At 47.1% G+C, this 24,745-nt stretch overlaps 1 protein-coding gene across 1 annotated transcript; it reads left to right on the top strand.

Annotated features, from left to right (window-relative positions):
• Positions 1 to 2,124: 2,124 nt before the first annotated feature.
• Positions 2,125 to 24,416, top strand: ece2b (endothelin converting enzyme 2b). Its single transcript, XM_070970011.1, has 19 exons — positions 2,125 to 2,448; positions 10,568 to 10,654; positions 12,747 to 12,882; positions 13,740 to 13,955; positions 14,398 to 14,522; positions 15,263 to 15,409; positions 15,541 to 15,606; positions 15,704 to 15,892; positions 17,543 to 17,685; positions 17,803 to 17,917; positions 18,547 to 18,657; positions 18,793 to 18,891; positions 18,980 to 19,057; positions 19,224 to 19,327; positions 19,643 to 19,753; positions 20,184 to 20,251; positions 20,504 to 20,694; positions 20,782 to 20,877; positions 21,128 to 24,416. The coding sequence occupies exons 1-19, from the start codon at positions 2,416 to 2,418 to the stop codon at positions 21,302 to 21,304; spliced, it is 2,292 nt and encodes a 763-aa protein (XP_070826112.1). The 5' UTR covers positions 2,125 to 2,415; the 3' UTR covers positions 21,305 to 24,416.
• The last annotated feature ends 329 nt before the right edge of the window (positions 24,417 to 24,745 follow it).

The raw sequence follows: 24,745 nt of genomic DNA, 5'->3' as shown, positions 1-24,745 counted from the left end.
ATTGTTATGATTTAGTGCATTTGTTTAGTATATCCTGGATGCTGTGTGTCATCCTGGGCACAAGAGGGTGTGTGTATGTATGTGTGTGTGTATGTGTGTATGTGTGTGTGTATGTGGGTGTGTATGTGGGTGTGTGTGGGTGTGCTCTGCTCTTTCTCTGCCCTTATTACAGGTGGGGAGGCGTGATTGGCCGGTGCTGCTATTTAAGGGGGAGGTCGGTGGACCGTCTCCCTCTGTCAAATGGTGTTGCTGCCGCTGTGGCCGGTGGCTGAGTTGTGTGTGTTCGTTACCGGGTATTGTGATTATTGTAAATACTATTAATAATATTAACTTATCCTAACGAGGTGAGTAGCTGTAGGGGAGGGAAGCCGTTTAAGTTTACTTGTTTTCTCCTGTTTTGGGTTAGGGAGGATTAGAGTTTTGTCATTTATTTTATTTTACTTTGGACAGGTAAGAGTCGACAAAATGGAAGTCTTTTGTTTGTTATTTTGGCCATGCCCTCCCCGACGCCATTGCTACTTGATGAAATAAATAAAAAACCTTGTTAGACTGCAGAAAGTTGTGACCGGCCTTTCTTGGGAGCTGGGAGGAAGAGGGGAGCCCTTTTGTGTTGTGTCCTGGTTCCCCTAGTCTGGGACATAACACTTCATTGAACCAGTCCAGGAAAAATATCCGAAAAAATCAGACAAATATCAGACAAATATTAGTAAAATATCAAATACTTTAACAGAAACAATATGTGCAAAAATACTACTGAAATATCTGAAAAACTACCTGTGAAATATTCCACAGGTATTGACAGAATATCTGGACACACTTCAGTGTGTGTGTGTGTGTGTGTGTGTGTGCGTGTGTGTGCGTGCGTGCGGCCAGCAGGGGGAGCTGCGAGCCAACGTTTCACATGAAGCGCGTCCTCATCCTGACACACCGACAGGAAGTCAAACAGGAAGTGCAGCAGGACGGAAACATGCTGGTTTTTCTCATGAAGTCATTGATAACAGCACGAGGAGGAAGCTTGTTCATTCATTCATTCATTCATTCATTCATTCATTCATTCATTCACTGAAGCCACTTTGTGATTGATCATGTGGTGATAATGACTGATCACTGCAGTATCAGCCTGATACCTGAAAGTACTACTAACTACATGTCGTCAAAATATCACTACAGTAGTACTCTCAGCTCCATGCAGTAAAAGTACAGCAGTACAGTCAGCTCCATGCAGTAAAAGTACTGTGTGTGCAGTGAAATGTCTCCTGCGTCTGATCTCCCACTCTGTGACTTCAGGTTGCAGCAGCATGTTACAGTTGGAGCGGCCGCAGGTGGAGCGGCTGCAGGTGGAGGTACTTTAAATACTTTGTGAGCTAGTTCATGCCTGAGGGGCCCAACGTCGGGGTCGGGCCCCTCCAAAGGGTCGGCAGGTCAAGCCGAGGGGTCGTCAGATGGTGAGATGATGATGAGGTCGATCGATCGATCGATCGATCGGGGTGTGTGTACTGGTGGGGCTTGTTCTGATCCTTCCTCTGCTGACTGAAACCAGTTGGGCCAGTTTTCATTCTCCTGCGTGAATGTTCCAGTTGTCTCGCTCGGTCTGGGCCGTTCAATCCGGCTGAACTGGTCTTCAGGCTCACGTCGTGTTTCTGACACGTCACGCTGAGTCTGCGAAGGTCCCACTTCCTGTCCTGGGAGCTGGACCTGGTTCTGGTTCTGGGTTCATCGCTTCTGGACGGTCTCTGCTGGACTTTCCGGCTGCAGATTTTTTCTTTTATTTAGCGTCGAAAACCAAAGAGATTCAGAGAGTTTAGCTGTAAACCTTTGAATTCTACTTTGAACTAATACGATAAAATATTTTTAAAGGAGTATTGTTGAATATTAAAGTATATAAAAATACTGCAGTCAGCCTGGAACATGAACATCACTTTCACCAGGTTTACTTCAGAGCATCAATCATCTGCTGGTTTGTGAGCTGATGATGATGATGATGATGATGATGATGACGATGATGCTCGTCTGTCAGTCAAACAGGTCTGATCTGAAGCTGCAGAGAGCTTCGGTTTCTGATGATACCGAGGAGCTGGAGGAGGTGACGTAGGGCCGTGTGCATGACGTCAGCCTTCTGTGTCTCGGGGTGTGTTTGTTTGTGAGAGGAAGAGGCTGGTTGGATGTTGGGCGGGGTCTGAGGAGACAGACAGAGAGAGAGAGAGGGGGAGAGAGGAGAGAAAACAGAAAAACCTCCCGAGTCTCCTGCTGCTGCTGCACGGACAAAAGAAGAAGAAAAGGAAAAAGAAGAAGAAGAAGAAGACGGGCGGACACAGACAGACGGACGGACGGAGGACAGACGGAGGGACAGCCGGGGAGGATGGGCCGGCGGAGCGGCCGTCGGTAGCGGTCTGTTTTCGGGGACGGAGCTCCAGGATGAGCGTAGCGCTGCAGGACCTCCGGAACACCGTGAGTGCGCGCGCACACACGCACACGTGCGCACACACACGCGCGCACACACACACACACACACACACACACACACACACACACAGAAAACATGCATACATCCGCAACATGCACGCGCACGGACGCGTGACACGCCGCCCACGCGCCCCTGTGCGTCCCAGGTCGATGTGCTTGGAGTCTGCGCAGCCGATGCTGATCACCTGTCAATCACTGTGATTGATCGGCTGAGGCTGCTGTGATTGGTCTGTGTGATGCTGCTGCTGCTGCAGACAGATGTGCGGACGCGCACGCGCGAGTGCGTGTGTGCGAAACATTTTCAGGCCTGAAATCAACTTTCGCTTTCTGCTGACGTCACTGATCAAACAGGCCGATTGATCAATGAGGAAACATGTTGCATTGTGACAGGAAGCAGAAAATCTGCAGTTTTTCACCAAAAGCAGTGAAAAAAAAATTTGTTCATGTGTTATTTTGACCACAGAAGAAGAAGAGACTTCCTGTAAACACAATAAACAAAGTCAAGTCAAAGCAAAAGAAAATAAACAACAACACAAATATGAAACCAGAAGAAGAAACCAGAGAATGTTTTTCAAAGGTTTAAAGATGAAAAGAAGTTTCAGATTATTTAACGTTCGTTAATCTGAGTGAGAAACAGGAAGAGAATCAGGCATGAGGTCACAGTATCCATCCATTCGTCTGTTCATCCATTCATCCATCCATTCATTCATTCATTCGTCAACGTCTTTCTGATGATTTTTTTGTGTTTTACTGAACTTTGGGTTTTGATTGTCGACCAAAACGAGACACGTGTGTGTGTGTGTGTGTGTGTGTGTGTGTGTGTGTGTGTGTGTGTGTGTGTGTGTGTGTGTGTGTGAACTGCTGCTGAATCACGTGGACACAGTGTGTCCCTTCAGGGCTCCTGTACAAACTGCTGTTAACAGAATAAAGTTTGATTCGATTGAACTCAAACTGCATCATCACAGGAAGGAAGGCCTTCGTCCTGTTCATGACTGTTTACACCCTCATCCTCATCCTCCTCTTCATCACTGAAACATCACATTTGGCTGATTCACTGGAACATTAATGTGTAGAGCTGCTGACGATGCTGTGACATCACTTCCTGCCTTCACCATAAAAGCATTTGAATTTAACCTCACGATGGAACACTGTGGAGACACAAAAAAAGATTTTATGTGTTTCATGCTGCGCCATCATCCTCCTCCTCCTCCTCCTCATCATCACCATCATCATCACATACACGTGTCGCTGATGGCGAGCAGCTGTCCTTCAGCCAGACGGTGAAACAACGAGCAGAACGAGACGCAAAGCAAAGCGTGAAGCGGCTGAACAGGACGAGCAGCTCGGCGCAGCACGAACAACAGACGGTTCCCACACGATGTTCAGCGCGAGAGGGTCACATGACGCCACGCCCAGCGAGCGAGGCAGGAAGTGAACGACAGCGATGGTCGTCTGCGGGACTCAGAGTCTCTGAACGCAGCTTTCACGTTTGAATGTGACCCTGAACTCACCTGTGCTCACCTGAGGCAGTCACATGACCTGACCTGTCACTAGCGGCAAGCAGTCAGCATCTGGAGTCCAAACCCCGGAGTGTGTGTGAGTGTGTGTGTGTGTGTGTGTGTGTGTGTGTGCGTGTAAGAGTTAAACCAGTACTTATGTTGGTGTGGTTCTCGTCATACCACAGCTGTCATTACACACAGGTGTGTTATTTATAGCACCTGCACCTTTAATTGGTCACACCTGTAAACCATCATCAGCTGGAAGCGTCTGCTGCTCTGTCCCAGCTCGCAGTACACTGAGGAAAATGTACTTGGAGTATTGAGAGTAGCAGTACTGAGTGCAGTAAAGTGTCCCCTGTGACTGCTGTCCATGTGTTCATGTCAAAGCAGGACGTCGCTGTTGGAGCTCGTCTCAGAGGCTCAAATGTTTTCCATTGATTTCCCATCAATCCACTGATCGATTGGTCGACTGTCACTCAGTGCCTGAAGCTGTCAGAGTACAAAGTGCAGTACTTCCCTCTGAGCTGTAGTACAAGTACAAAGTGGCTCAAAGAATCAGGTAGAAGTACCTGAGCGGAGGTGTCTGGAACACAGCAGCTGACTGGTCGTCACAGGTTTTGACACTAATTGATCACGAGCTGATCGATCGGTCTGCGGGTGTGTGTTTGTGTGTGTGCGTGCGCGTGTGTGTGTGTGTGTGTGTGTGTGTGTGTGTGTGTGTGTGTGTGTGTGTGTGTGCTAATATGTGTAGATTGATGTATTGACCTGAGGGCTTCGTGTCCCCTGAGCTCGTCTCCTCAGGCAGTCTGCAGGATTGTGGATCAGCCTGTTGAGTTCTGAACTCACCAAACCGGTCTGTCCTCTGAAGGATCGGGTGGAGACGCTGAAGAGGAGACGACTCTTTATGTCACACGACCTCCTCTTCTTCCTCCTCAGGACAGACCTGATCGGCCTAAAGCCAAATAAAAACCAAAGGCTGAGGACGAATTCCACCTGTTTCTATCATCTATGGCGTGTCCGCTAAAAGACAGGAAGTTCAGCGTTTGAAGGCGGCGAGCTGATGAGAAGTTCACTGGAAATACATCCGAACCTTCCTCAGCGGTCAGAGGCAGGATGTGACCTGCGCTTGCAGCCCAGCGGCTAACCATGTGACTGAGTGCAGATCAGCTGATGGTCACACATCCACCATGTTCACGCCGAGAGCCGACCTGATTCTGACAAAGACGCCTTTCATTCACCTCAGCGGCCGACGAGCAGGCCTTCACTGGAACTACAGAGCGTCTACAACCACAGAGCCTGAAGAGAAGAGCTCACAGTCCTCCAGACGAAGACCAGAGAGCAGGTCCACGATGGTCCATGACGGTCCAAGACGGTCCACGACGGTCCACAATGGGTGCAAAGACAGAGTGGAAGGGGAAATGAATGAGGTGAGCTAAATACCTGTGTGGAGGCGGGATGTTGTCGGCTGTGGTCTTTGTTCCTGGAAAAGGTTCATTGAACATCTCACAAGGCATCTCTGGGTGCTGGTCCTGGATCTGGTCTGAAGGGTGTCGGTCTGGGCCAACAGCTGATGGTTTTGTTCCGTCTGAGGAATCATGGCGGCGATAACCGAAAGTTTGACTCGGATAAATTCCACAACGTGTTGGTGACGTTGACCAATAGGAGCGTGGAGAGCTCTTCACCTGTGAAGCAGGTGAAGGAGGAACGATGGTGTTGATGCTGCGAGGGGGAACTGTGAAACACACACACTGCTTCAGACGCCATGTTTGTTTACCTTCTGATGACATCACACAGGTCATGAAGGACGGTGAGCTGTGATTGGTCGGACTCCAACGTGTCGTCACGTTAAGGGTTTAACGTCAGATCAGCTGTTTACTCTGAAAAGCTGAAGAAACAAAAAGTATTTTGTTAATACTTTCAAATACATTTAAAGTACCAAAAGTACTCAGAATGCAGTATGGCTCCTTTCAGAATAAAGTATTGTGTATTTTTGTTATTGTTGTTGATAAATTCATGTGTTCATTCTGCTGGTTGGAATTGTTGTTTCTCTGTAGATAAAGAGCTCGGTGTGTAGCAGCTCTGTATGGAAAGTGTCCTGAGACAACTTCTGTTGTGATTTGGCGCGATACAAATAAAACTGAATTGAATTGGTTTGTTTCATCGACGATGATGTCACAACCTGAATCTGCAAAGTCAGGCCAGTATTTTCCTCTGAAATGTACTGCAGTCGAAGTGGAAAAGAAGAAGTAAAAGTACCTCAAAGCTGTACTTGAATGTACTGCAGTCGAAGTGGAAAAGAAGAAGTAAAAGTACCTCAAAGCTGTACTTGAATGTACTGCAGTCGAAGTGGAAAAGAAGAAGTAAAAGTACCTCAAAGCTGTACTTGAATGTACTGCAGTAGAAGTGGGAAGAAGAAGTAAAAGTACCTCAAAGCTGTACTTGAATGTACTGCAGTAGAAGTGGGAAGAAGAAGTAAAAGTACCTCAAAGCTGTACTTGAATGTACTGCAGTAGAAGTGGGAAGAAGAAGTAAAAGTACCTCAAAGCTGTACTTGAATGTACTGCAGTAGAAGTGGGAAGAAGAAGTAAAAGTACCTCAAAGCTGTACTTGAATGTACTGCAGTAGAAGTGGGAAGAAGAAGTAAAAGTACCTCAAAGCTGTACATGAATGTACTGCAGTAGAAGTGGGAAGAAGAAGTAAAAGTACCTCAAAGCTGTACATGAATGTACTGCGCTCAGAGCAGCTGCTCTTCATTAACGTCTGCAGACTTTAATTTGGAATAAAACAAACGAGCTGCTGCTGGTTCCCAAGCTGAGGTCCGGGGCCCCGCGAGGGCCCGGGACGAGTCACTGCAGGACAGAAGAGTCCGCGTGGACGTCTTCTCGTGTCTCGTTTTGTCTCGCCAGCACTCAGTTTGATGTGAGCGAAAACAGAAAAGAAGAATCTGAAAGTACTTAATGATTTTAAGAAGAAAGAATTCAAGTTTTCTTCAACGGTTTGATTTTCTTTGTGTGAACATTCCCAGTGAGCTGGTACTGTGTGTGTGTGTGTGTGTGTGTGTGTGTGTGTGTGTGTGTGTGTGTGTGTGTGTGTGTGTGTGTGTTGGGATGGGCAGGGTTGACTGTTTCCTGTCTGCTGCTCTGTGACTTCCTGTCTTAAGACGCCCAGTTTCCATCTGAGCAACAAAACAAACCGAAGCGCCTCCGAGCGCCGCCGCTGCTGTTTGTATCTGACCTTCATCACCCTCATCACCATCCTCTTCATCTTTGTCGTCTTCATCGGTCTGAGCAGCAGATCCAAATCTACCACCTGCACCTCCTTCATCTTCATCATGTCTTTATTGTAATCATCATCGTTGTCATCGTCACTCGGTGGTTTCAGGTCCTGGACTCAGACCGGTCTCTGCTGGTCTGAGGTGGAGGAGGGGCGCAGTAAACCAGGTGGAGGCTGGGGGAGGTGTCTGTCTTTGTCCTGTATTGTGTTTATGTCAGGGGTCAGAGGTCACAGAGGCGTCGCCTCAGGAACGGGAGGTGGGAATGGAGCGGTTGTCATGGTGACGACCTGCAGGCGGAGCCTCTTGGCTCATCTCTCGGCATTTCCTCCGTTCTGCTCTTCGATTGGTTCCCTGTGGAGCGTTTTGACCTCAGAGCCGATTTAAACCTTCATGAGAAGAAGGCGTCACGTTTGTCCGGCCTGGACGACCACGACCACGAGTTTTGGTGGGAAACGCTGAAGCAAACACGTTTGTTGTCATTAAAAACTCCTCAGAGCAGCTTTAATGCGCTGCGTCGGACTCATTCTTCAGATGATCTCAGTTCTTTTATGAGCTTCATGGTTCAGGTGCTTTGTTCAGGTGTCCTCACGCTGTGACGGGGTCTGTCTCTGGACCAGGTGTAAAGACAGACATGTAGTCTTAGTGGCTGTTACCTGTTGGTCTTAAGAACTGATGGAAGGTGGTTTTTCTTCCTGTGATGCTAGGCTAGCGGTTTCCCCCTGCTTACAGTCTTTATGCTAAGCTAAGCTAACTCACCTTCTTGTGGAGAAACAGATGATTTGCTGAGTGTTTGTGGCTGAGCTCAGTGTTCAGAGTACGGAGGCTGTGAGGGGACAAAAGAACAGATTCCACAGCCAGAGCAGAGAGACAGAGAGACAGACGGACAGAGGGACAGAGAGACAGAAGGACAGACAGGCAGATGTTATATAAGCTGCAGTGAACTCCATTAGCTGAAAGGAGATGATTCACACACATTATCTAATTACACACACACACACACACACACACACACACACACACACACACACACACACACACAGTTGACATCACCCTCTACAGAGAGATATAACACACACTCCTGTCTCCTAGCAACCCCACTCGCCCACTCCCCCCTCTCTCCCCCTCTGTGTGCGTCATCAATTAAAGAGAACAGAGCCGGGCGAGAGACACTGGCAGAGAGAGAGAGAGAGAGAGAGAGAGAGAGAGAGAGAGAGAGAGAGAGAGACAGGTTTCAGTGAGGGTCTCGAGGAAGGAAACAGTTGGAAACCTTTGGTTTCCTGCAGGACCATCAGACAGCAGCAGCAGGACAGTGAGACTGCAGAGAGGACGGACAGGAAGACTTGTCCCCCTCCAGACCAGGACTGAGGCAGACCTGCTGCTGCTGTCTGAGACGCCGTCACGGAGAGGTCCAGTTCTCGGGCCGGGTGTGGAGTTCAGGGCCGAGCCGGACTCTGAGCGTGATGCTCACCCACCTGCAGCTGATCTCAGAGCTTCAGGCTCTTCCATCAGTTTGGATCTTTTCATGCTGACAGGCATCAACTTCAGGAGGTGATTTAAGTGCAGTGTGAGCTCCTCAGTGATAGGGGGTGGGGGGTGGGGGGTGGGGGGGTCCGCAGAAGGACCGAGGACGCGTCCACATACTTTTGGCCATATGAAAGGTCGAGAGGTCACATGTTGCTCTGGACCAAACGCAGCGATCTTCATCAGTAGAGCGTTGATGCTAGCCACGCTAACGGCGGCAGCATCAGCCGCTCTGCACCGCAGTGGTTGCCATGGTAACCAAATGTGGCGCAGGAGGCTTTGAAACAACGTGAACCTCCGCAGCTTATAAACAGTGTTTGTGACTGATCCAGGATCAGCGAGTGCTCCTCCGGCAGGGCGGGGTGCTGCACTGTTTATATTTCTGCCACACAATGACTGAGGGAGGGGGGGCGAGAGACCTCGACACAGACCTGCAGAGAGAGAGAGAGGAGCTGAGTGTAAACACAGGAAGCAGAGATTTATTTGATCACAGTTAAATATCTCCTCATGCTGAGCTGTTTCCAGACTTTGTTTCTGAGTGCCCTTCACACTTCTTCTTCTTCTTCTTCTTCTTCTTCTTCTTCTTCTTCTACGTTCATCGCTGCGTGTTTCTTTCAAATGCAGCAAAGGATCCATGTTTTCATCTCATTCACTCTGCTTTTCTTCTTCCACTTGGACAAACTCTCCTCTCCTTTTCCTGCTGAGAGTTAGACGTACAGATCGATACCATCACATCTCTGAGGCTACAGCCAGCAGCTAGTTAGCTTAGCTTAGCATAAAGACTGGAAAGAGCTAGCCTGGCTCTGTCTGACGGTGACAGCATCCATTCAGCAGCTGAAGCTGATTAACATGATTTATCTGGTTTGTTTAAAAGCACACTTCACTGTTCTGTGGAGACTTTTCGTCATTTCAATGTTGTCTTACTTTGACTGAGTCTGAGTTTCCTGTGAAGTTTAGCAGCCATTCACAACGCTGAATGCACATGGCTGCACAAAAAGGACGAGGAAGAGTTGATTCACGATGTAATGTTTTTAAGAAAAGATGAAGGTTGTACTGCCGTGGACCCAAAAACATCTTTCAAACATCAGTATTTCATGGAAAAGCTTGTTTTAAACAGTCGAGCTGAAAGCTGATATCAGAGAAAAGCCTTCATGTCCCAGAGGAGAGTTTTAGCTCACAGGCATCAGCAATGAATAATAAATACTGACATGCAGAGATCAATAGAAACAACAGGCAGTGAAGTACGCAGGTTAACACCATCAGCAGTTCTACACCACCCAGAGAGCGCAGCAGCAGCCTGAAGACGGACCTGCTAACAGACGCAGCTGAAACCAGTCTGTTGCCGTGCTAGCTGCTCAGATGTGCTTTGAGCTGAATGCTAGCATCAGCATGCTAACGTGTAGTTAGTGTGATGTTCACACTGTTCACTGAGTTTAGCATGTTAACGTGCTAATGTTTGCTAAATCAGATCCGTCGGCACACGTGTGCAGTCGCACAGAGCGATGTCCTATTGGACAGCTTTAATGTTTCTTTGTGACAGCTTTTGCGTCTTGGTTTTGTCCTTCTTGTCTTGTCCTCCTTGTCTTGTCCCCCTTGTCTTGTCCTCCTCCTCTTACACTTGACGAGAGACAGGTTTCACATGAACACGTGTTTGTGAAGATTGATGATCATATGGCTGCGCTTTGAAAACTCCTGTTTACTGTTTCCGCCCTGCAAATTAGATTTATCTGGACAATTTCCTAATTTGTCTGCATTAGTGTGGACATTACTGACAGCGTGTCTGTCTGTTTATCTGTCTCACTCTCCACAGATGTCCAACTACAAGCGAACTACGCTGGAGGAGGAGGAAGTGTCGGACGCTCCAGATGAGGCGGCCTCGTCTCCTGACAGAGTGGAGGTCAGTGAATGCAGCAAACACACAGAATAGCCACAGAAAAGACAAAGACTCAGAGAGGACAGTGATTCGGTTGAGCTGAGGACAGAACTCTTTCATGGCCAACTGGTCCCAGGTGGACTCACAGAGATTTGAATCCCAGCAAAGAGCCCACTCCTTGAGCCAGACCTTGGGGGGCTCAGACTACAAACACAAAATGGGGCCACCAGCCACAAAGAGAGGAGCAGCGGGGGGTCTGGAGCACCGCCAGTCAGAAACTCTGGAACAACAAATGTCAACTCTCTGGAGGAGGAGAAGGAGGCGGCGTTGGTAACGGAGGCTCAGAGATATCTAATGTACTGTAACATGTCAGGAGGAGGCGTTCAGGCTGAAATCTGCTCCGCATTAAAACTGCAGAGGAGGCTTGAAATCTGATCCAGGAAGTCCAGCGTGAGCAACAGATTGATGTGTTTAAAGGTTTATCAGACACCAGATGTTCAGAGGTTTATGACACTGACTGTTCACAGCAGCATCTACTTCATTTTTCAAGTGTTTTAATGTGTGTTTGCTTCTATTTGATTGGTCACCACAGAGCTTTGCTGATGTTAGCTCTCTGAACTAGCCTCTCGCTTTGACTCCCACATATAGACTAACTTACTCTGAAGAACAGCAAACATCCCTCAAACTTTCTGCCAATCACAGGTACGTCACCTGGCACAGTCCGGTTTATCTTAGCTGACCTGCTCTCTCTGAACACAGTGAGCAGGAAAGCACCAACATGTCGTCCAGTCCATACAATAGCTGAGCTCTTGATTGGTGGCTGAACCTCCGCCTAAAGCATTACAGATGTGAGGAGTTCGACGTCTCAAACAGCAGTTCAGAGTACCCAGCCTTGGTGGAGTCCTCAGGGAAGGTCCTGAAGGTGGTGTCAGCAGGTGGACAACAACACGGACACCTGGATTAAGGGTTGATGGTGAGAAATGGCCGGCAGCATCTGAACCTGAGATCAAACTCTCACACTTCAACACGTTCAAACAATAAAGCTGCCACCGCTGCTCCATCTCTGCTCTTCATGGATTGTCCATAACGAACACCATGTTGGAGCAAAAATGGCACCTGGAACCAGAGCACCTGAGGCCAAAGGTCAGTGATTGACTTTGTAGTTGTGCCATCAGATCTTTAGCTGTATGTCTTGGACACTTTGGTAAAGAGAGGAGGTCGGACTGAATTAGTGAACTGGGAAGATCTGGTGAGGCTCCTGTTGGTGGGGTCTGATTGGTGGGATTTTTGTCGTATTCTTGAGGAAGTTGGGGACATGATCAAAAGCTCTATGGTGGATTAATTATGGCCAGAGGGTCTTTGTTGCCTGTTGTGGAAACAACCAAAGGAGCTGCAAGTGGACACCAGAAGTAGAAGAAGCCATCAAGCCAAAGAATGAGTCCTTACAGGCTGGTTATCAAAAGAGGTGATTGAATCAGCAGAGGAGTGTCGGAGGGCCACTGCTCACAGGACGAAAAAGTGGTGTCAGAGAAGTCCAGGGAATCCACAGAGAGGGACTCTTTATGTGCACTCATAACTGGGGCCCAGTTTGGAGGTGCATATCATTGCAGATGATGTTGTTCTGTTGGCCTCTTCTGGTCATGACCTCCTCTCCCCTTGGGTTACAAGTGAGTTACTACCCTGACTGAAGAAGCTCAAGTGGCTCTGTCCAGGGTTGGTTTATCATCTGTAGTAATGCAGATACTGTGGTGTGGTTTGGAGGATGCTGATCCTGAAGGTGAAGCCCCAGATTCACCTGTGGACCCCATCCTCAGCTGTGGTTCTGGTCTCTGGGTAGTGACTGAAAGAGTGAGATAGTGGATCCAATTGAAATTAGTTTCCTGGGCAGGGGCTTAGGGTTCCACCTTAGAGACCAGGTGAGGGGCTCAGATATCCATAAGGCCTCCCTGAGAAGGTGGTCTGGATAAACTGGGCATCCAGGATGTTCTGGTGATTTAGGTGTGAGATCCAGGAGGAGACAAGTCCTGCATTTGTGCTTGAGATAATGTAAATGGAAGGTTATTGTCCAGTTTGAATTCAGTCTCTCTTTCTGTCCCTTTGTGTCTCTGTCTCTCAGGTGGGTTTCAGGAAGGGAGGTGTGGACATTCTGGGCAGGAGGACTCAGCTGGAGGTTCTGCTTTCAGTCCTTCTGCTGGCTGCCCTATTGGCTCTGCTGGCCTGTCTGCTGGTCCTGGGACTAGGATTCAGTTCAGGTAACAATATACGACACAAAGTCTGACTCCATCCTTTTCCTACCCCTGTCTGCCCTCCTCTAGCTCCTCCTTTACCCATCTATCTCCTTTTTTATTGCTCTTCCTCCTTCTCTGCTCCTCTACCTCCTTCTTTACTCATTTACCTCTTTCTATAATTCTTTACCTCCTTCTTTCCTCCTCTACCTCGCCCTTTCCCCCTCTACCTCCTTCTTTCCTCCTCCACCTCCTCCTTTGCTTCCTTCCTCCTTCCCTTCTGTAATTCTCCCTATACATCCTTCTGTACCTCCTCTTTCCCACTCTGCCTCCTCCTGCCTTCTTTCCTTTCTTTTCTTTTTCTCTCCTTCTGCCTCCTACTTTCATTCCTCCTCTCTTGCCCTCAATTGGACATCTAACACCTCCCTTCCTCCCCTGCCTCCCAGTTTGTTCCCTACCCTCACATTCCTTTCCTTTCCTATCATTTCCCTTCCTTTCCTACCTCCACCCATCCTTCCCATCATCCTCCTCTCCTTCACTTCTTCCCTTCCTCCTTCTTTCCTTTCCTTTCTTTCATTTCCTTTTGATAGCATCCCCTGCCTATCCCTCTCTACCACCTCCTTTCCTTTCTTTCTCCTTGTCTCCTCCTCTGTTTCCCCATCCTTTTTCATTCCTGTCTCCACCCTTCCTTCTCTACCTCCTGTTTCAGCCCTTCTTTGCTTCCCTTTCTCCTCATGTCTTTTTCCCTTCTTATGCATTACTCCTTTGTGTCTCTTCTCTCATCTCTTATAAATAATGTCTCCGTTTTTCTTTTCTCCCCCTGCAGATTCTTTTCTGACTCCTCTGGTTCACTCTCTGTTTTTTCTTCCCATGATGCTTTGCAGACAGCGGGCATGGCCTGTGCCTGTCTGAGGCGTGCGTCACAGTGGCGAGTCAGATGGTGGAGGCGATGGACCGCAGCACCGACCCGTGCCAGGACTTCTACCAGTTCGCCTGTGGAGGCTGGATGAGGAAAAACCCGCTGCCTGACGGACGATCACGCTGGTCCACGTTCAACAGCATCTGGGAGCAGAACCAGGCGCTGCTCAAACACCTGCTGGGTAAGACAGGCGGAGACAGAGGGAGAGAGACAGGTGGAGACAGAGAGACAGACAGGCGGGGAGAGAAAGAGAGACAGGTGGAGACAGAGAGAGAGAGACAGGTGGAGACAGGCGGAGGGAGAAAGAGAGGTGGAGGGAGAGAGAGAGACAGGAGGGGGGAGGGAGAGAGAGAGAGAGAGAGAGACAGGTGGAGACAGAAAGAGAGAGACAGGCGTACAGACAGCTGACTAAATGGTTTTGATGTTTTTTACTTGGTTTCAGCTCTGACTTTTATTGGAAAACGTTTGATGAATTTAACCGGTGACAGACTCAACAACACAAACACAGCAGAGAGCATCAATTAAAGATCAGAGATCTCCTCCTCCTCCTCCTCCTCTCTGCTCCTCCTGAACTCCTCTGCAGGGACGTCTAATATAAACGTGAGACTTTGCTCTTTTTTTAGAGAACGGGACGTTTAACGGCAGCAGCGAGGCAGAGAGGAAGACTCAGTCCTACTACCTGTCCTGCCTCAACACACAGAGGATCGAGGAGCTCGGCGCTCAGCCTCTCGTAGACCTCATCGCCAAGGTAACCAGCATATGCTTCATCACCATGGTAACCGCCTCACTCAGGTAAAACAGCATCTAACAAAGTGCTCCAGTTTATCCGAGTTCAGGTCAGTTTCTGATGTTTCTGAGTTAGAATTCAGTTCAGGTTTATTTATTCACAACAGAGGTGAGCAGATGGAGGAGAGGAGCACACAGGTGATCTGTGTATGAGATATGAATACCTGGTGTATAATCAAGGTAAATATATATGTCATTAATCCACAGGAGTCACATAAAACCAGTGAAGTAGGTCGAATTAGGCTCATTATTCAGTGAGTCCAGCCATGAAAGTCATGATCATAATCATTAAAAAAAAAAAAGATTGGATTTATTGTTTGTGGAAGTCATCATAGCTGAAAATGAGCCTTTTATCCAAGAAACTTTGCTTTAATCTTTTCTGGGAATGCTTTCGATGTCATTCAGTATTTCTGACATATGCAGCTAGTGAAATGAATCGAAGGTCCTGTGTGGGTCTTCTCGTGAAATACTTTATAGCTCAATGTGAAGTTTAGGAGATTAACAGCATCTACAAACAAGGATGAAAATCACTGAAACAGTCTGAAATGAAAAGGAGAGCATCATCAGCAAACAGATGTAGAATTTGGCGTCTTGTCTTAAAAGAGATGAAACTTTATTCTGTTCTAGTCCATATTTAACAGTATGTGAACCGTCAGTGTGTCCGTCCTGTGATGAACATCTGGACTCTGTGTCCACCTGTAGATCGGGGGCTGGAACATGACGGGTCCCTGGGAGAAGGACAACTTCATGGAGGTTCTCAAGGTGGTTTCTGGTCCATACAGAGCTCAGCCTTTCTTCAGTGTCGGAGTCAATGCTGACCCCAAAAACTCCAACAGCAACGTCATCCAGGTAAACCACAACTGGAACCACTCAGAACCAGAACCAGACAGATCTAGACTGTGAACCGGGCCACAGCTGAAGTATCTGTGATGATCTGTGGTCCTGATGATCTCACCTGTTCTCTCTCTCTCTCTGCCCAGGTGGACCAATCAGGGCTCTTTCTGCCGTCCAGGGACTATTACCTCAACAAGACAGCCAATGAGAAGGTGAGAATGTTGTCATTGCAGCTGGAAGTTTCAGAGTGTCATCTTTATGACACTGAGATGTTTGATGAAAGAAATGAGACATTTACCTAAATTCCAGGTGCTGGTGGCGTACCTGGACTACATGGTGGAGCTGGGGATGCTGCTCGGGGGGGAGAGGAGCTCCACTCAGCTCCAGATGCAGCAGATTCTGGAGTTTGAGACGGCACTTGCCAACATTACCGTCCCGCAGGACCAACGGCGAGACGAGGAGAAGATCTACCACAAGGTCACCATCGCTGAATTACAGGTGAGGTGAACATCACCTGAGCACTCCGCTGCACAGCTTGGCCTGCGTGAGTCACCTGTTCGGTTTGAAAACAACAAAATCTGTGTTGACCTGGTTTTTGGAATGAGCATCTGCAGGATTGAAGGTGCATCAATCGCACTGGTCTGATGTTGTGTTGCAGAGCACAGTCTCTCTGTCTCTGTCTGTCTCTGTCTCTGCTGCAGCTCTCCGTCCTTCAGGGTTGCAGATGCTTTTGGGGTCACCATGGCAACTGTTGCCAAGAGCTGTTGCTATGTGCCTGCATCTCTGTGCAGAGCGACAGGTTAGATAACAGGTTGTTATGTAAACATGGCTGACATGAACACGAAGGAGGCCTCAGATGAGTTTCCGTCTTTCCGGTGCTGAATTCATTCATGTCCAAGTGACGCTGTCGATAATCATTATTGATTATGGAGACTGATGAAGAGACATCAGTCTTCGGAGCAGAGCGCCCTCTACAGGCCAGCGTCCACCTCTGGTTTCATCTTTAATTCAGGCCTTGAAGCCTGAAAAAAGACAGAGAGATCAGAGAGAAACCAGCAGCTGTTCAGCTCACAGCGCCCTCTGTCTGCAGGAGACAAGATGAAGTTTGATGAATTGGAGACTGAAACTGTTCAGTCTGCTTTGATTTTCCTTCTGACGTCTGAAAGCTGGACGATGATTTCATAAACAAGTAGAATCGAATAAATGAAGTAAAAAGACAGAAGTGTCCTTCATTTCTTCCCACAAACTGTTTTCAGCTGCAGCTTTATTTTTCTCAATGACACAAACCAGGACGGCTATGAAAGAGTCGGGAGAGGCTGCCATGTCTTCACTGAGACTTTCGACTTTCTTTCCTCTTATTAACTGTAGATTTTCTAGTTTTCTGTCAGTCAAAGTTCTCAGAACTCTTTCCATCTGCAGTAAAAACACTTTCTCAGGTTTCTGATTAAAAGATGACGAATGCAGAAATGAACTTGAGCAAACTTCAATCCATAAGCATCTGTCCACATGTGGACGCTGGACTATCTCTCTCTGCAGAGTCTCCAGTTTTTAGTTTTTCACTTTTTGAAGCAGAAGCAGACAGCAGGGATTAGTTTTTCATCTCAGCGTCTCCCCCCTGGGTGGTGCAGTCTGCTCCCACACAGAGGATTACTGAGACAGACGGAGACAGACTGAGGGACAGACAGACAGATCTGGTCCACAGTGATAGTCCAGAAGAAGACACAGTTATTACAGTGAGCACTCGTTGCTCCTGGTTTTGCCTCTCAGGCCAGGTTGTTGGAGCTTTATGCCCTCAGAGGAAAACCTGAGTTCTTCTTCTACTGCTTTTAATCTGTATTTATTTATTTAATTCTGTGTGTTTATTTATTGCATTCTGAGCAGAAACAAATAAAAAGTTAGTTGAGTATATCCAGGTTTTACTTGACTTTACTGAACCTGTCCACTCCGTAAAACAAACCTCCTGCCACCTACTTTCCCTCTAGCGCCACCATCAGGACAAAATCGTCCACAGGGAATCTGAGAAATCCAACAGGCAGATTGTGAAGTGAACTCATCACCTTAATCTGGACCAGCCGTCCAGTTTTTAGAGACCCTGTTTGAAGTCTGCAAACATCTGTGCTTACGGTCTCTTCTTTGTTGGTGTTTCAGCTGCTGGCTCCGGCCGTGGACTGGCTGGACTACCTGTTGTCCTCTCTGTCTCCTCTGGAGCTGAACGACACCGAGCCTGTCGTCCTGTACGCCAGAGAGTACCTGCAGCAGGTGTCTGAACTCATCAACAAGACCGACCGCAGGTCAGAAACAATCACTGACCGTCTGTCTCACTGCCACTGACACAGATACCTCGGCCTCTCACCTGTCGTCCCACTCTGACCACCTGTCTGTCTGTCTGTGTGCCTGTCTGTCTTCAGTCTGTTGAATAACTACATGATGTGGACTCTGGTTCAGAAGAGTGTGGCCAGTCTGGATCAGCGCTTCGAGAACGCTCAGGACAAACTGCTGGAGAGCCTCTATGGGACCAAGAAGGTACTTATACTGCATGTACTACTGCTGTTACTACTGCAAGGAGTACCACTGTGACTATTGGTACTGCTATAAATATGACAGATACTATGACTGTTACTCCTGGTACTGCTACTGATATGATTCTCTCTTTTACTACAGCAGGTATAACTACTACACTTACTATGATTGGTCGGTCCATTTCTTCTTACTGGCTTTAATGGGTTCTAACTGGAAGTAACCAGTTTGAAATGTGTCCACTGGGCTGTGATGGTTTTATGTGTTTGGCTGCTTCTAACTGGCTCTAACCAGTTTAAATGTGCAGTTTCTGGTTCTAACTGAAGTACCCAGTTCTCTGACTGGTTCCAATAACTGGCAGGAAGCCCCTGTCTCTGCTGGTGCTACCAGAGAGGCTAATAACGGGTTCTATTTCTTTCTCCTTTTAAACAGTTGTACTGGTTCTAACTGGTTTTGGGACCCAGGAAGCTTCACCTGTGTAGGTTTATAAGGGGAAACTGGTTCTAGCTGCCTGTAACTGGTTTTGTCTAGTCTGCTGCAACCTTTTAACTGGCTCGGCCTGGACCTCGCTGTAACTGGTACTGAGTGTCTGCATCTGGTTGTAACTGGTTTTAACTGGTTGTGGTCTGTTGCAGTCCTGCACCCCCCGCTGGCAGACCTGTATTGGGAACACTGATGACACTCTGGGTTTCGCTCTGGGAGCGCTCTTCGTCAAGGCGACCTTTGACAAACACAGCAAAGAGATCGTGAGTTGTTTACACCTGAAGGAATAATGACCATTATCTGGTTACTCCAGCAGGGATAGACTGTCCTGGACCTGATCCAGGTCTGGTCTGGTCTGGTCTGGTCTGGTTCATCACCCGTCCTTTTGTCTCACTCAGGCCGAGGAGATGATTAATGAGATCCGCTCAGCATTTAAAGAATCTCTGGACAGACTCAGCTGGATGGACGACCAAACCAGACAGGCTGCCAAAGACAAGGTAGACAGACAGGTGGAAGGACAGTTGGACGGACAGGTAGAATCACAGCTGCTGACTGCTCTAACCATTCCTGTTTGTCCCACGTTAGGCAGATGCGATCTACGATATGATCGGTTTCCCAGAGTTCATCCTGGACCCCAAAGAGCTGGACGATGTTTATGATGGGGTGAGTGACAGCTGTCGTTCATCACTCATTCACCTGCAGACAGGTAGAAAAAGGGGACAGGTAGATGAGAGGCTGATGTTTATATGCTGATGCTGATCATCATCAGGTGATGTTCTGCTGCCCCCTGCTGTTCAGAACCATGGCTAACATGTGCTATGTGTTTCAGTATGAAGTGTCGGAGGACAGCTTCTTCCAGAACATGTTGAACTTCTACAACTTCTCATCCCGAGTGATGGCCGATCAGCTGAGGAAGACTCCCAACAAAGACCAGTAATAATGATGAAGAGCAGTAATACACACCAGCATAATGACAAACACGCACACTAACCAGGGGTTGTATTCACAAACCTTCATGTTACTCTAAACGAGCAAAGGTAGAAGAGGTTTGATTGGGTCGGTGGCACCGCTGACCAATCACAGAGCAGTTATGACCTCAGCAGTTCTGAGATCTGAAGACGACTGTTGGAGACACTTGTGAATACGACCTCTGGCCTTTTTTGATAGGACCATCAAATAACTCCTCTCCTCCTCTCCCGTCCTTGTCTCCTCTCCTTGTCTCCCACCCTCCCTCCTCTCCTCTTCCAGGTGGAGTATGACTCCTCCTACAGTTAATGCCTACTACATGCCCACTAAGAACGGCATCGTCTTCCCTGCTGGGATCCTACAAGCTCCTTTCTACGCCCACGACCACCCCAAGTCTGTTTACCTCTATATCCACCTGTCTGTGTGTCCACCTGTCTATAGGGACTTATTACTCCTGTAAAACAGAGACAGTCATGTGTCCTCACATTAGAAGACATTATTTGGATCTCATACAAACCACATCTGTATTGACAACAAACAGACTAGATTGTTTGTGAAACGAAAGTTCCTGAACTCATTTCTGTTTCTCAGCCAATGAACCCTTTCGATTTTGAATGACACCGTCATCTTTCCTCTGGCGCCACCCTCAGGACAAACTTTGCGTGTTTAGACCCTCTACTGTTCAGACTGTGAATAGCTCAATCATCAGGATGTGGCTGTAACGAACTCTGCAGCCTCTAGGACTTTACTCAGGACTTGTCAGTGTCTGGGTTCTGGACTCTTCAGGCCTTTGGAGAACCTTCTTCTGTGCTTGTGTTTTCAGGGCACTGAACTTTGGTGGGATCGGGGTCGTGATGGGTCACGAGCTCACACATGCCTTCGATGATCAGGGTGAGTCTGGATCTGCTTTCCTGGTTACTTCCTGTCACATGTTCAGTTCCTGCTGGAGGAGATGATGTGTTCACTGCACTCTGAGACTCTGAGCATGGATGTAAATGTGAGGACTCATGAAGACACAGTCCAACCATCCTGGTCTCAGTACAGGCCTGTCTGGGTGGTGATTAGGTGTTTCAAGTGACAGAGAATGAGAGAATAAGGGTTACTGTTCACTGTTCATTAAGATGTCCTCCCTCCCGTCGTCAGGTCGTGAGTATGATAAAGAAGGTAACTTGAGGCCGTGGTGGCAGAACTCGTCGGTGGAAGCATTTCGTCAGAGAACAGAGTGCATGGTGGATCAGTACAGCCGCTACCTGGTCAACGGAGAGCACGTCAACGGAAAACAGACGCTCGGAGAAAACATCGCCGACAACGGAGGCCTGAAGGCAGCGTACCATGTTAGTATCAACGTGAGCCAAAGTGTCTGAGCGGTGTTAGTCTCAGGTAACAGGACGTCACATGATAAGATGATGGTTTCTCCTCAGGCCTATCGGTCATGGGTCCAGAGGAGTGGAGAGGAGAAAAGACTCCCTGCCGTCAACCTGACCAATGATCAGCTCTTCTTTGTGGGATTTGCTCAGGTGAGACGCTGTTGATACACAGTGAGGGTGTCCCACAAGGTTCTGTACTGGGGCCACTTCTGTTCCTTTTATTGACCTCTATGATCTTCTGCTTGTCCCGATGTTATGTGCTGACGCTCCGACCATGATCCACAGTGACTCAGGTTTGATGGTGATCTTGGATGTCTGTAGTGTGTTGTTCTCCGTCTGTCACCGCACTTCCTGCCACCTATCTTCAGCTCTAACAAAGTCCACCGTTTGTGTTTTTCAGGTGTGGTGTTCAGTTCGAACACCAGAGAGCGCTCACGAGGGCCTGGTGACTGACCCCCACAGCCCACCCAGATACAGAGTCATCGGCACGCTCGCCAACTCTCCGGACTTCAGCCACCACTTCAACTGTCCCGCAGGGACACCCATGAACACTGGGAGGCGCTGCGAGGTCTGGTAGACAGACTGAAGAGGATAGGGTCAGAGGGGGTCGGGGGTAATTAGGTCAGTCCTTTAATGAACAGGTCGGTATGTTAGTTAGGAAGCTTATCTGTTAAATATTAAAAAACATTTAGTTTGTTAACAAGTCAGATTGTTAATTGACAGGTGAGTTTCTTAATTAACCGGCTGATTAGCATCTTAATTAGAGGACCTCGGTCTGTTAATTATCAGCAGTTTATCTTGAACTTATTAAGAGGTGAGGTGGTGAGGAGGTGAGGAGGTGCTCGGGTGTTCGTTATGGGTGTCGCAGGTTTAATCTACAGTTAATATAAATCTGTTAATTAGAGACGATCAGACTGACTTCCTGTCTGGAATCTAAATGGACTCAGTGGACTTCACACGGAGACATGAAGGACTGATGATGATGATGATGATGATGATGATGATGATGATGATGATGATGATGAAGGTGGTGATGAAGCCACATGGGACGATGTTGCTGATTTCTGCTTTATCACCATTATTGATTATTATTAATGGGCTTTGGTGTGTGTGTGTGTGTGTGTGTGTGTGTGTGTGTGTGTGTGTGTGTGTGTGTGTGTGTGTGTGTGTGTGTGTGTGTCGTCTGTTGTATGAAAGAGCTCTGTAAGTCTCTCTCTGATGACATCACTGTGATGACCTCATACAAAGTTGAACTATTACATCATCAGTCATGGCCGCGTGGCTCAACAGGAAACTGTCATCTAATATGTTTTTCAATTACGGACGTTTTAGGGCGCAAGTTCTGGGGTTCAAGACAGATTTAATTTATCAATGAATTAACAGATTATGGTAGATTTGGGGTTTGATTGATTAATTCATGGTTTAATGTTTTTTTTTAAGGAGTGAAACACCTTAAGGTGACTAAATAACGTGAAAACTGTCTGAATTTCCAACGTCACTCAAGCATTTATAAATGAAGGGATGCTTTCATGCTATTTTGTGCATTTTAAGGCTTTTTCGCTCCTTCAAAGGTTCTTAAACCATGTAGATAATCTAATCCTAATCTAACCCTAACCCCTTAAATCACTAACCTTAAAAATGACCTTAATTACGTCAGTATGAAAGGGTGAATTAATGGAATTTAAAGTGAAAGGATGTCAGAGATGAAGGAATGAAACATGTTTATGTTCATTAGTCAAACTTGTCAAACCACTCAGCATGAAACCACAACCCAAACACAGCTGCTCGCCCAACAACCTGTGGAGCTCACTGTTAATTAGTGACTGTTTGTCCTTTTAATGAATCCTTAATGTAACAAGTAACACCTTCATCGAACTGTTTGGTCGCCAGAGATCCCTTAACTCAACACCACTGAAAAAGTCTTATTCATTGATTTCTACCTTAATTATCCCCTTTAAGTATTATTACATTACCTTAACTGCAAAACTAAATTAATGCTGTTTACTTGTACGAAAAGAAGATTTTTTTTCTTAATTACCCCTTAATTTGCACCTTGTGGACCTAAATTTTTATTTTGAGGTGCAAATTCAAGGGTTCACTCCAAATTTTGCGTTAATTAATTAAATGAAAATGGAGTTTTAGTAGATTACAGCTGCTGTGTGAAATTAAGAAATAGAAAAATGAATTGATCTGTTAATTATTGCCTAAAGTCATTAAAAGCACCTTTTATGAAATCAGTATTATCTGCAGCTTTAAGGTCAAAGCTAAGGGATTTAGCCTCACAGTGTCAGCTGTTCTGAACACACATCCGCCCTCCGCTGACCTCCGGCCGTAGAGTTCTGTGTTAATTAATCAAAGTTAATTAACATGAGTGAGAAGAAAAACAAGCGCCTTAACGATTAGATGTTATTCTGAAACTGACTTTGCCTTACAATGAGCGCCTTAAATCAGCTGTTTGTCGAGCTCTGATGACGATGATGAAGATGAAGTCCATCAGACGTCAGAGCAGTCGACCTTAATTTTACAGTAAAGTCACAGATTCGTCTCACAGGTCTCTTCAACATAAAACACCTTCTGTCCTCACGCTGAGATCACAGCCCTGACATGACAGCTGAGGGGCGTTCAGGAACTGAAAGGAGCGTGGGGCGTTCAGGAACTGAAAGGAGCGTGCAACAGATGAACAAGTTAAATGCTTTTATCCTGAAGTCTGTGACTAAAACTCAAACACTTTTAGTTTTATCTTTCACTGAATCCAGAAATTGTACTTTTATCAGTTTGCTGAAAACAGACCGTGAACGACTCTGGACTCCGTCTGCTGCTCGAGCTCGACCGACGAGCTGGAGGATCAGATGAAACGTGAGAGACGACAAAGAGCAGCAGTGAATATGAAGAGGAGAGAGTTTCAGGCAGATCAGATGAAAAAAGGAACATCATGTTAGTTTAAAGACCTTACCTCAACTTCATTACCCATAATCCCTCAGTGTTGCTGTTCAGAGCACTGACTCTGACAGCAGGTGGCGCTGTCAGCCCGCTCACCTGAAAATCCACATATTACACTTAGTTTCTCACTGTATGCTGTCAGTCTGTGTGTGTGTGTGTGTGTGTGTTTGCTTCACCTCTCGATGACATCACTGTCATGATGACATCACTGTCCAATCCTGCACAGCTCCTGTGTGTGTGTCGTTGTGTGTTCAGCAGAAGAGGAAGCTGCTTCCTGCCAAAGATGTTTCTGTTTCTGTGTGTGTGTGTGCGTGTGTGTGGGATGTACGTCTATCTTTGTGAGGACCAGATTCTTAAACCATCGCAGTGAGGACGTGTTTGCATTGTGAGGACATTTTGGATGAGCTCGAGGTTTTGGAGTGTTTTGTCAGTGAGTCCTCACAAGTGCAGAAGTGTGTGTGTGTGTGTGTGTGTGTGTGTGTGTGTGTGTGTGTGCGTGCGTGCGTGCGTGCGTGCGTGCGTGCGTGCGTGCGTGCGTGCGTGTGTGTGTGTGTGTCAGGGTCTCCACTGTGTAATCATCTGTGTGTGCAGTAGACAACAGTAGATCTGATGTAGAATAAACTCAGCTTGTTGAAAACTGTGTGTCCTGAGGGGGCGTCGCCACTCTGCTCGTCCAATCAGAGAGCTGCATTACAAACAGCTGGAGATGCAGATCTGCAGAAACATAATAAACACTGAACATAATGAAACTCACAGTCTGCTCTCATGTTCTACACACACCTGTAACACACATCAGCTTTACTTCACGGTAAAGTACAAGTATACAGGATGTGGTACAAATACTCCATTTCAAAAGCAGGACTTTGACTTGTAATAGAGTACTTCTACACTGTGATATTACTACTTTTACTGAAGTAAATCCACACTGATGAAACATCCTGCAGTTTTTCTCTTTTTCGCTTGTTTTTATTGTGTTTTCTGTAATTTAGATGTTAAATGGGTCAGTTTCTTTTATAGTTTCATACATTTTGTGTCATTTCTGTAGTTTTAGTGAAATCCACCTGAACTCCTGACAGGA

Source organism: Chaetodon trifascialis, chromosome 9, assembly GCF_039877785.1.
Source record: "Chaetodon trifascialis isolate fChaTrf1 chromosome 9, fChaTrf1.hap1, whole genome shotgun sequence".
In the NCBI taxonomy this organism is placed as follows: domain Eukaryota; kingdom Metazoa; phylum Chordata; class Actinopteri; order Chaetodontiformes; family Chaetodontidae; genus Chaetodon; species Chaetodon trifascialis.
The sequence above is the reverse complement of the archived record's forward strand: the minus strand, read 5'-3'. Positions and strand labels throughout refer to the sequence as shown.

What these genes read in the sequence shown, in the direction of transcription:
- ece2b (XM_070970011.1), top strand. Translation starts at nt 2,416, where the DNA reads ATGAGCGTAGCGCTGCAGGACCTCCGGAACACC. An exon ending in GCCTCTATGGGACCAAGAAG is followed by an intron (nt 17,918 to 18,546) that starts GTACTTATACTG and finishes GGTCTGTTGCAG; the next exon opens with TCCTGCACCCCCCGCTGGCA. An exon ending in GCCTGAAGGCAGCGTACCAT is followed by an intron (nt 20,695 to 20,781) that starts GTTAGTATCAAC and finishes GTTTCTCCTCAG; the next exon opens with GCCTATCGGTCATGGGTCCA.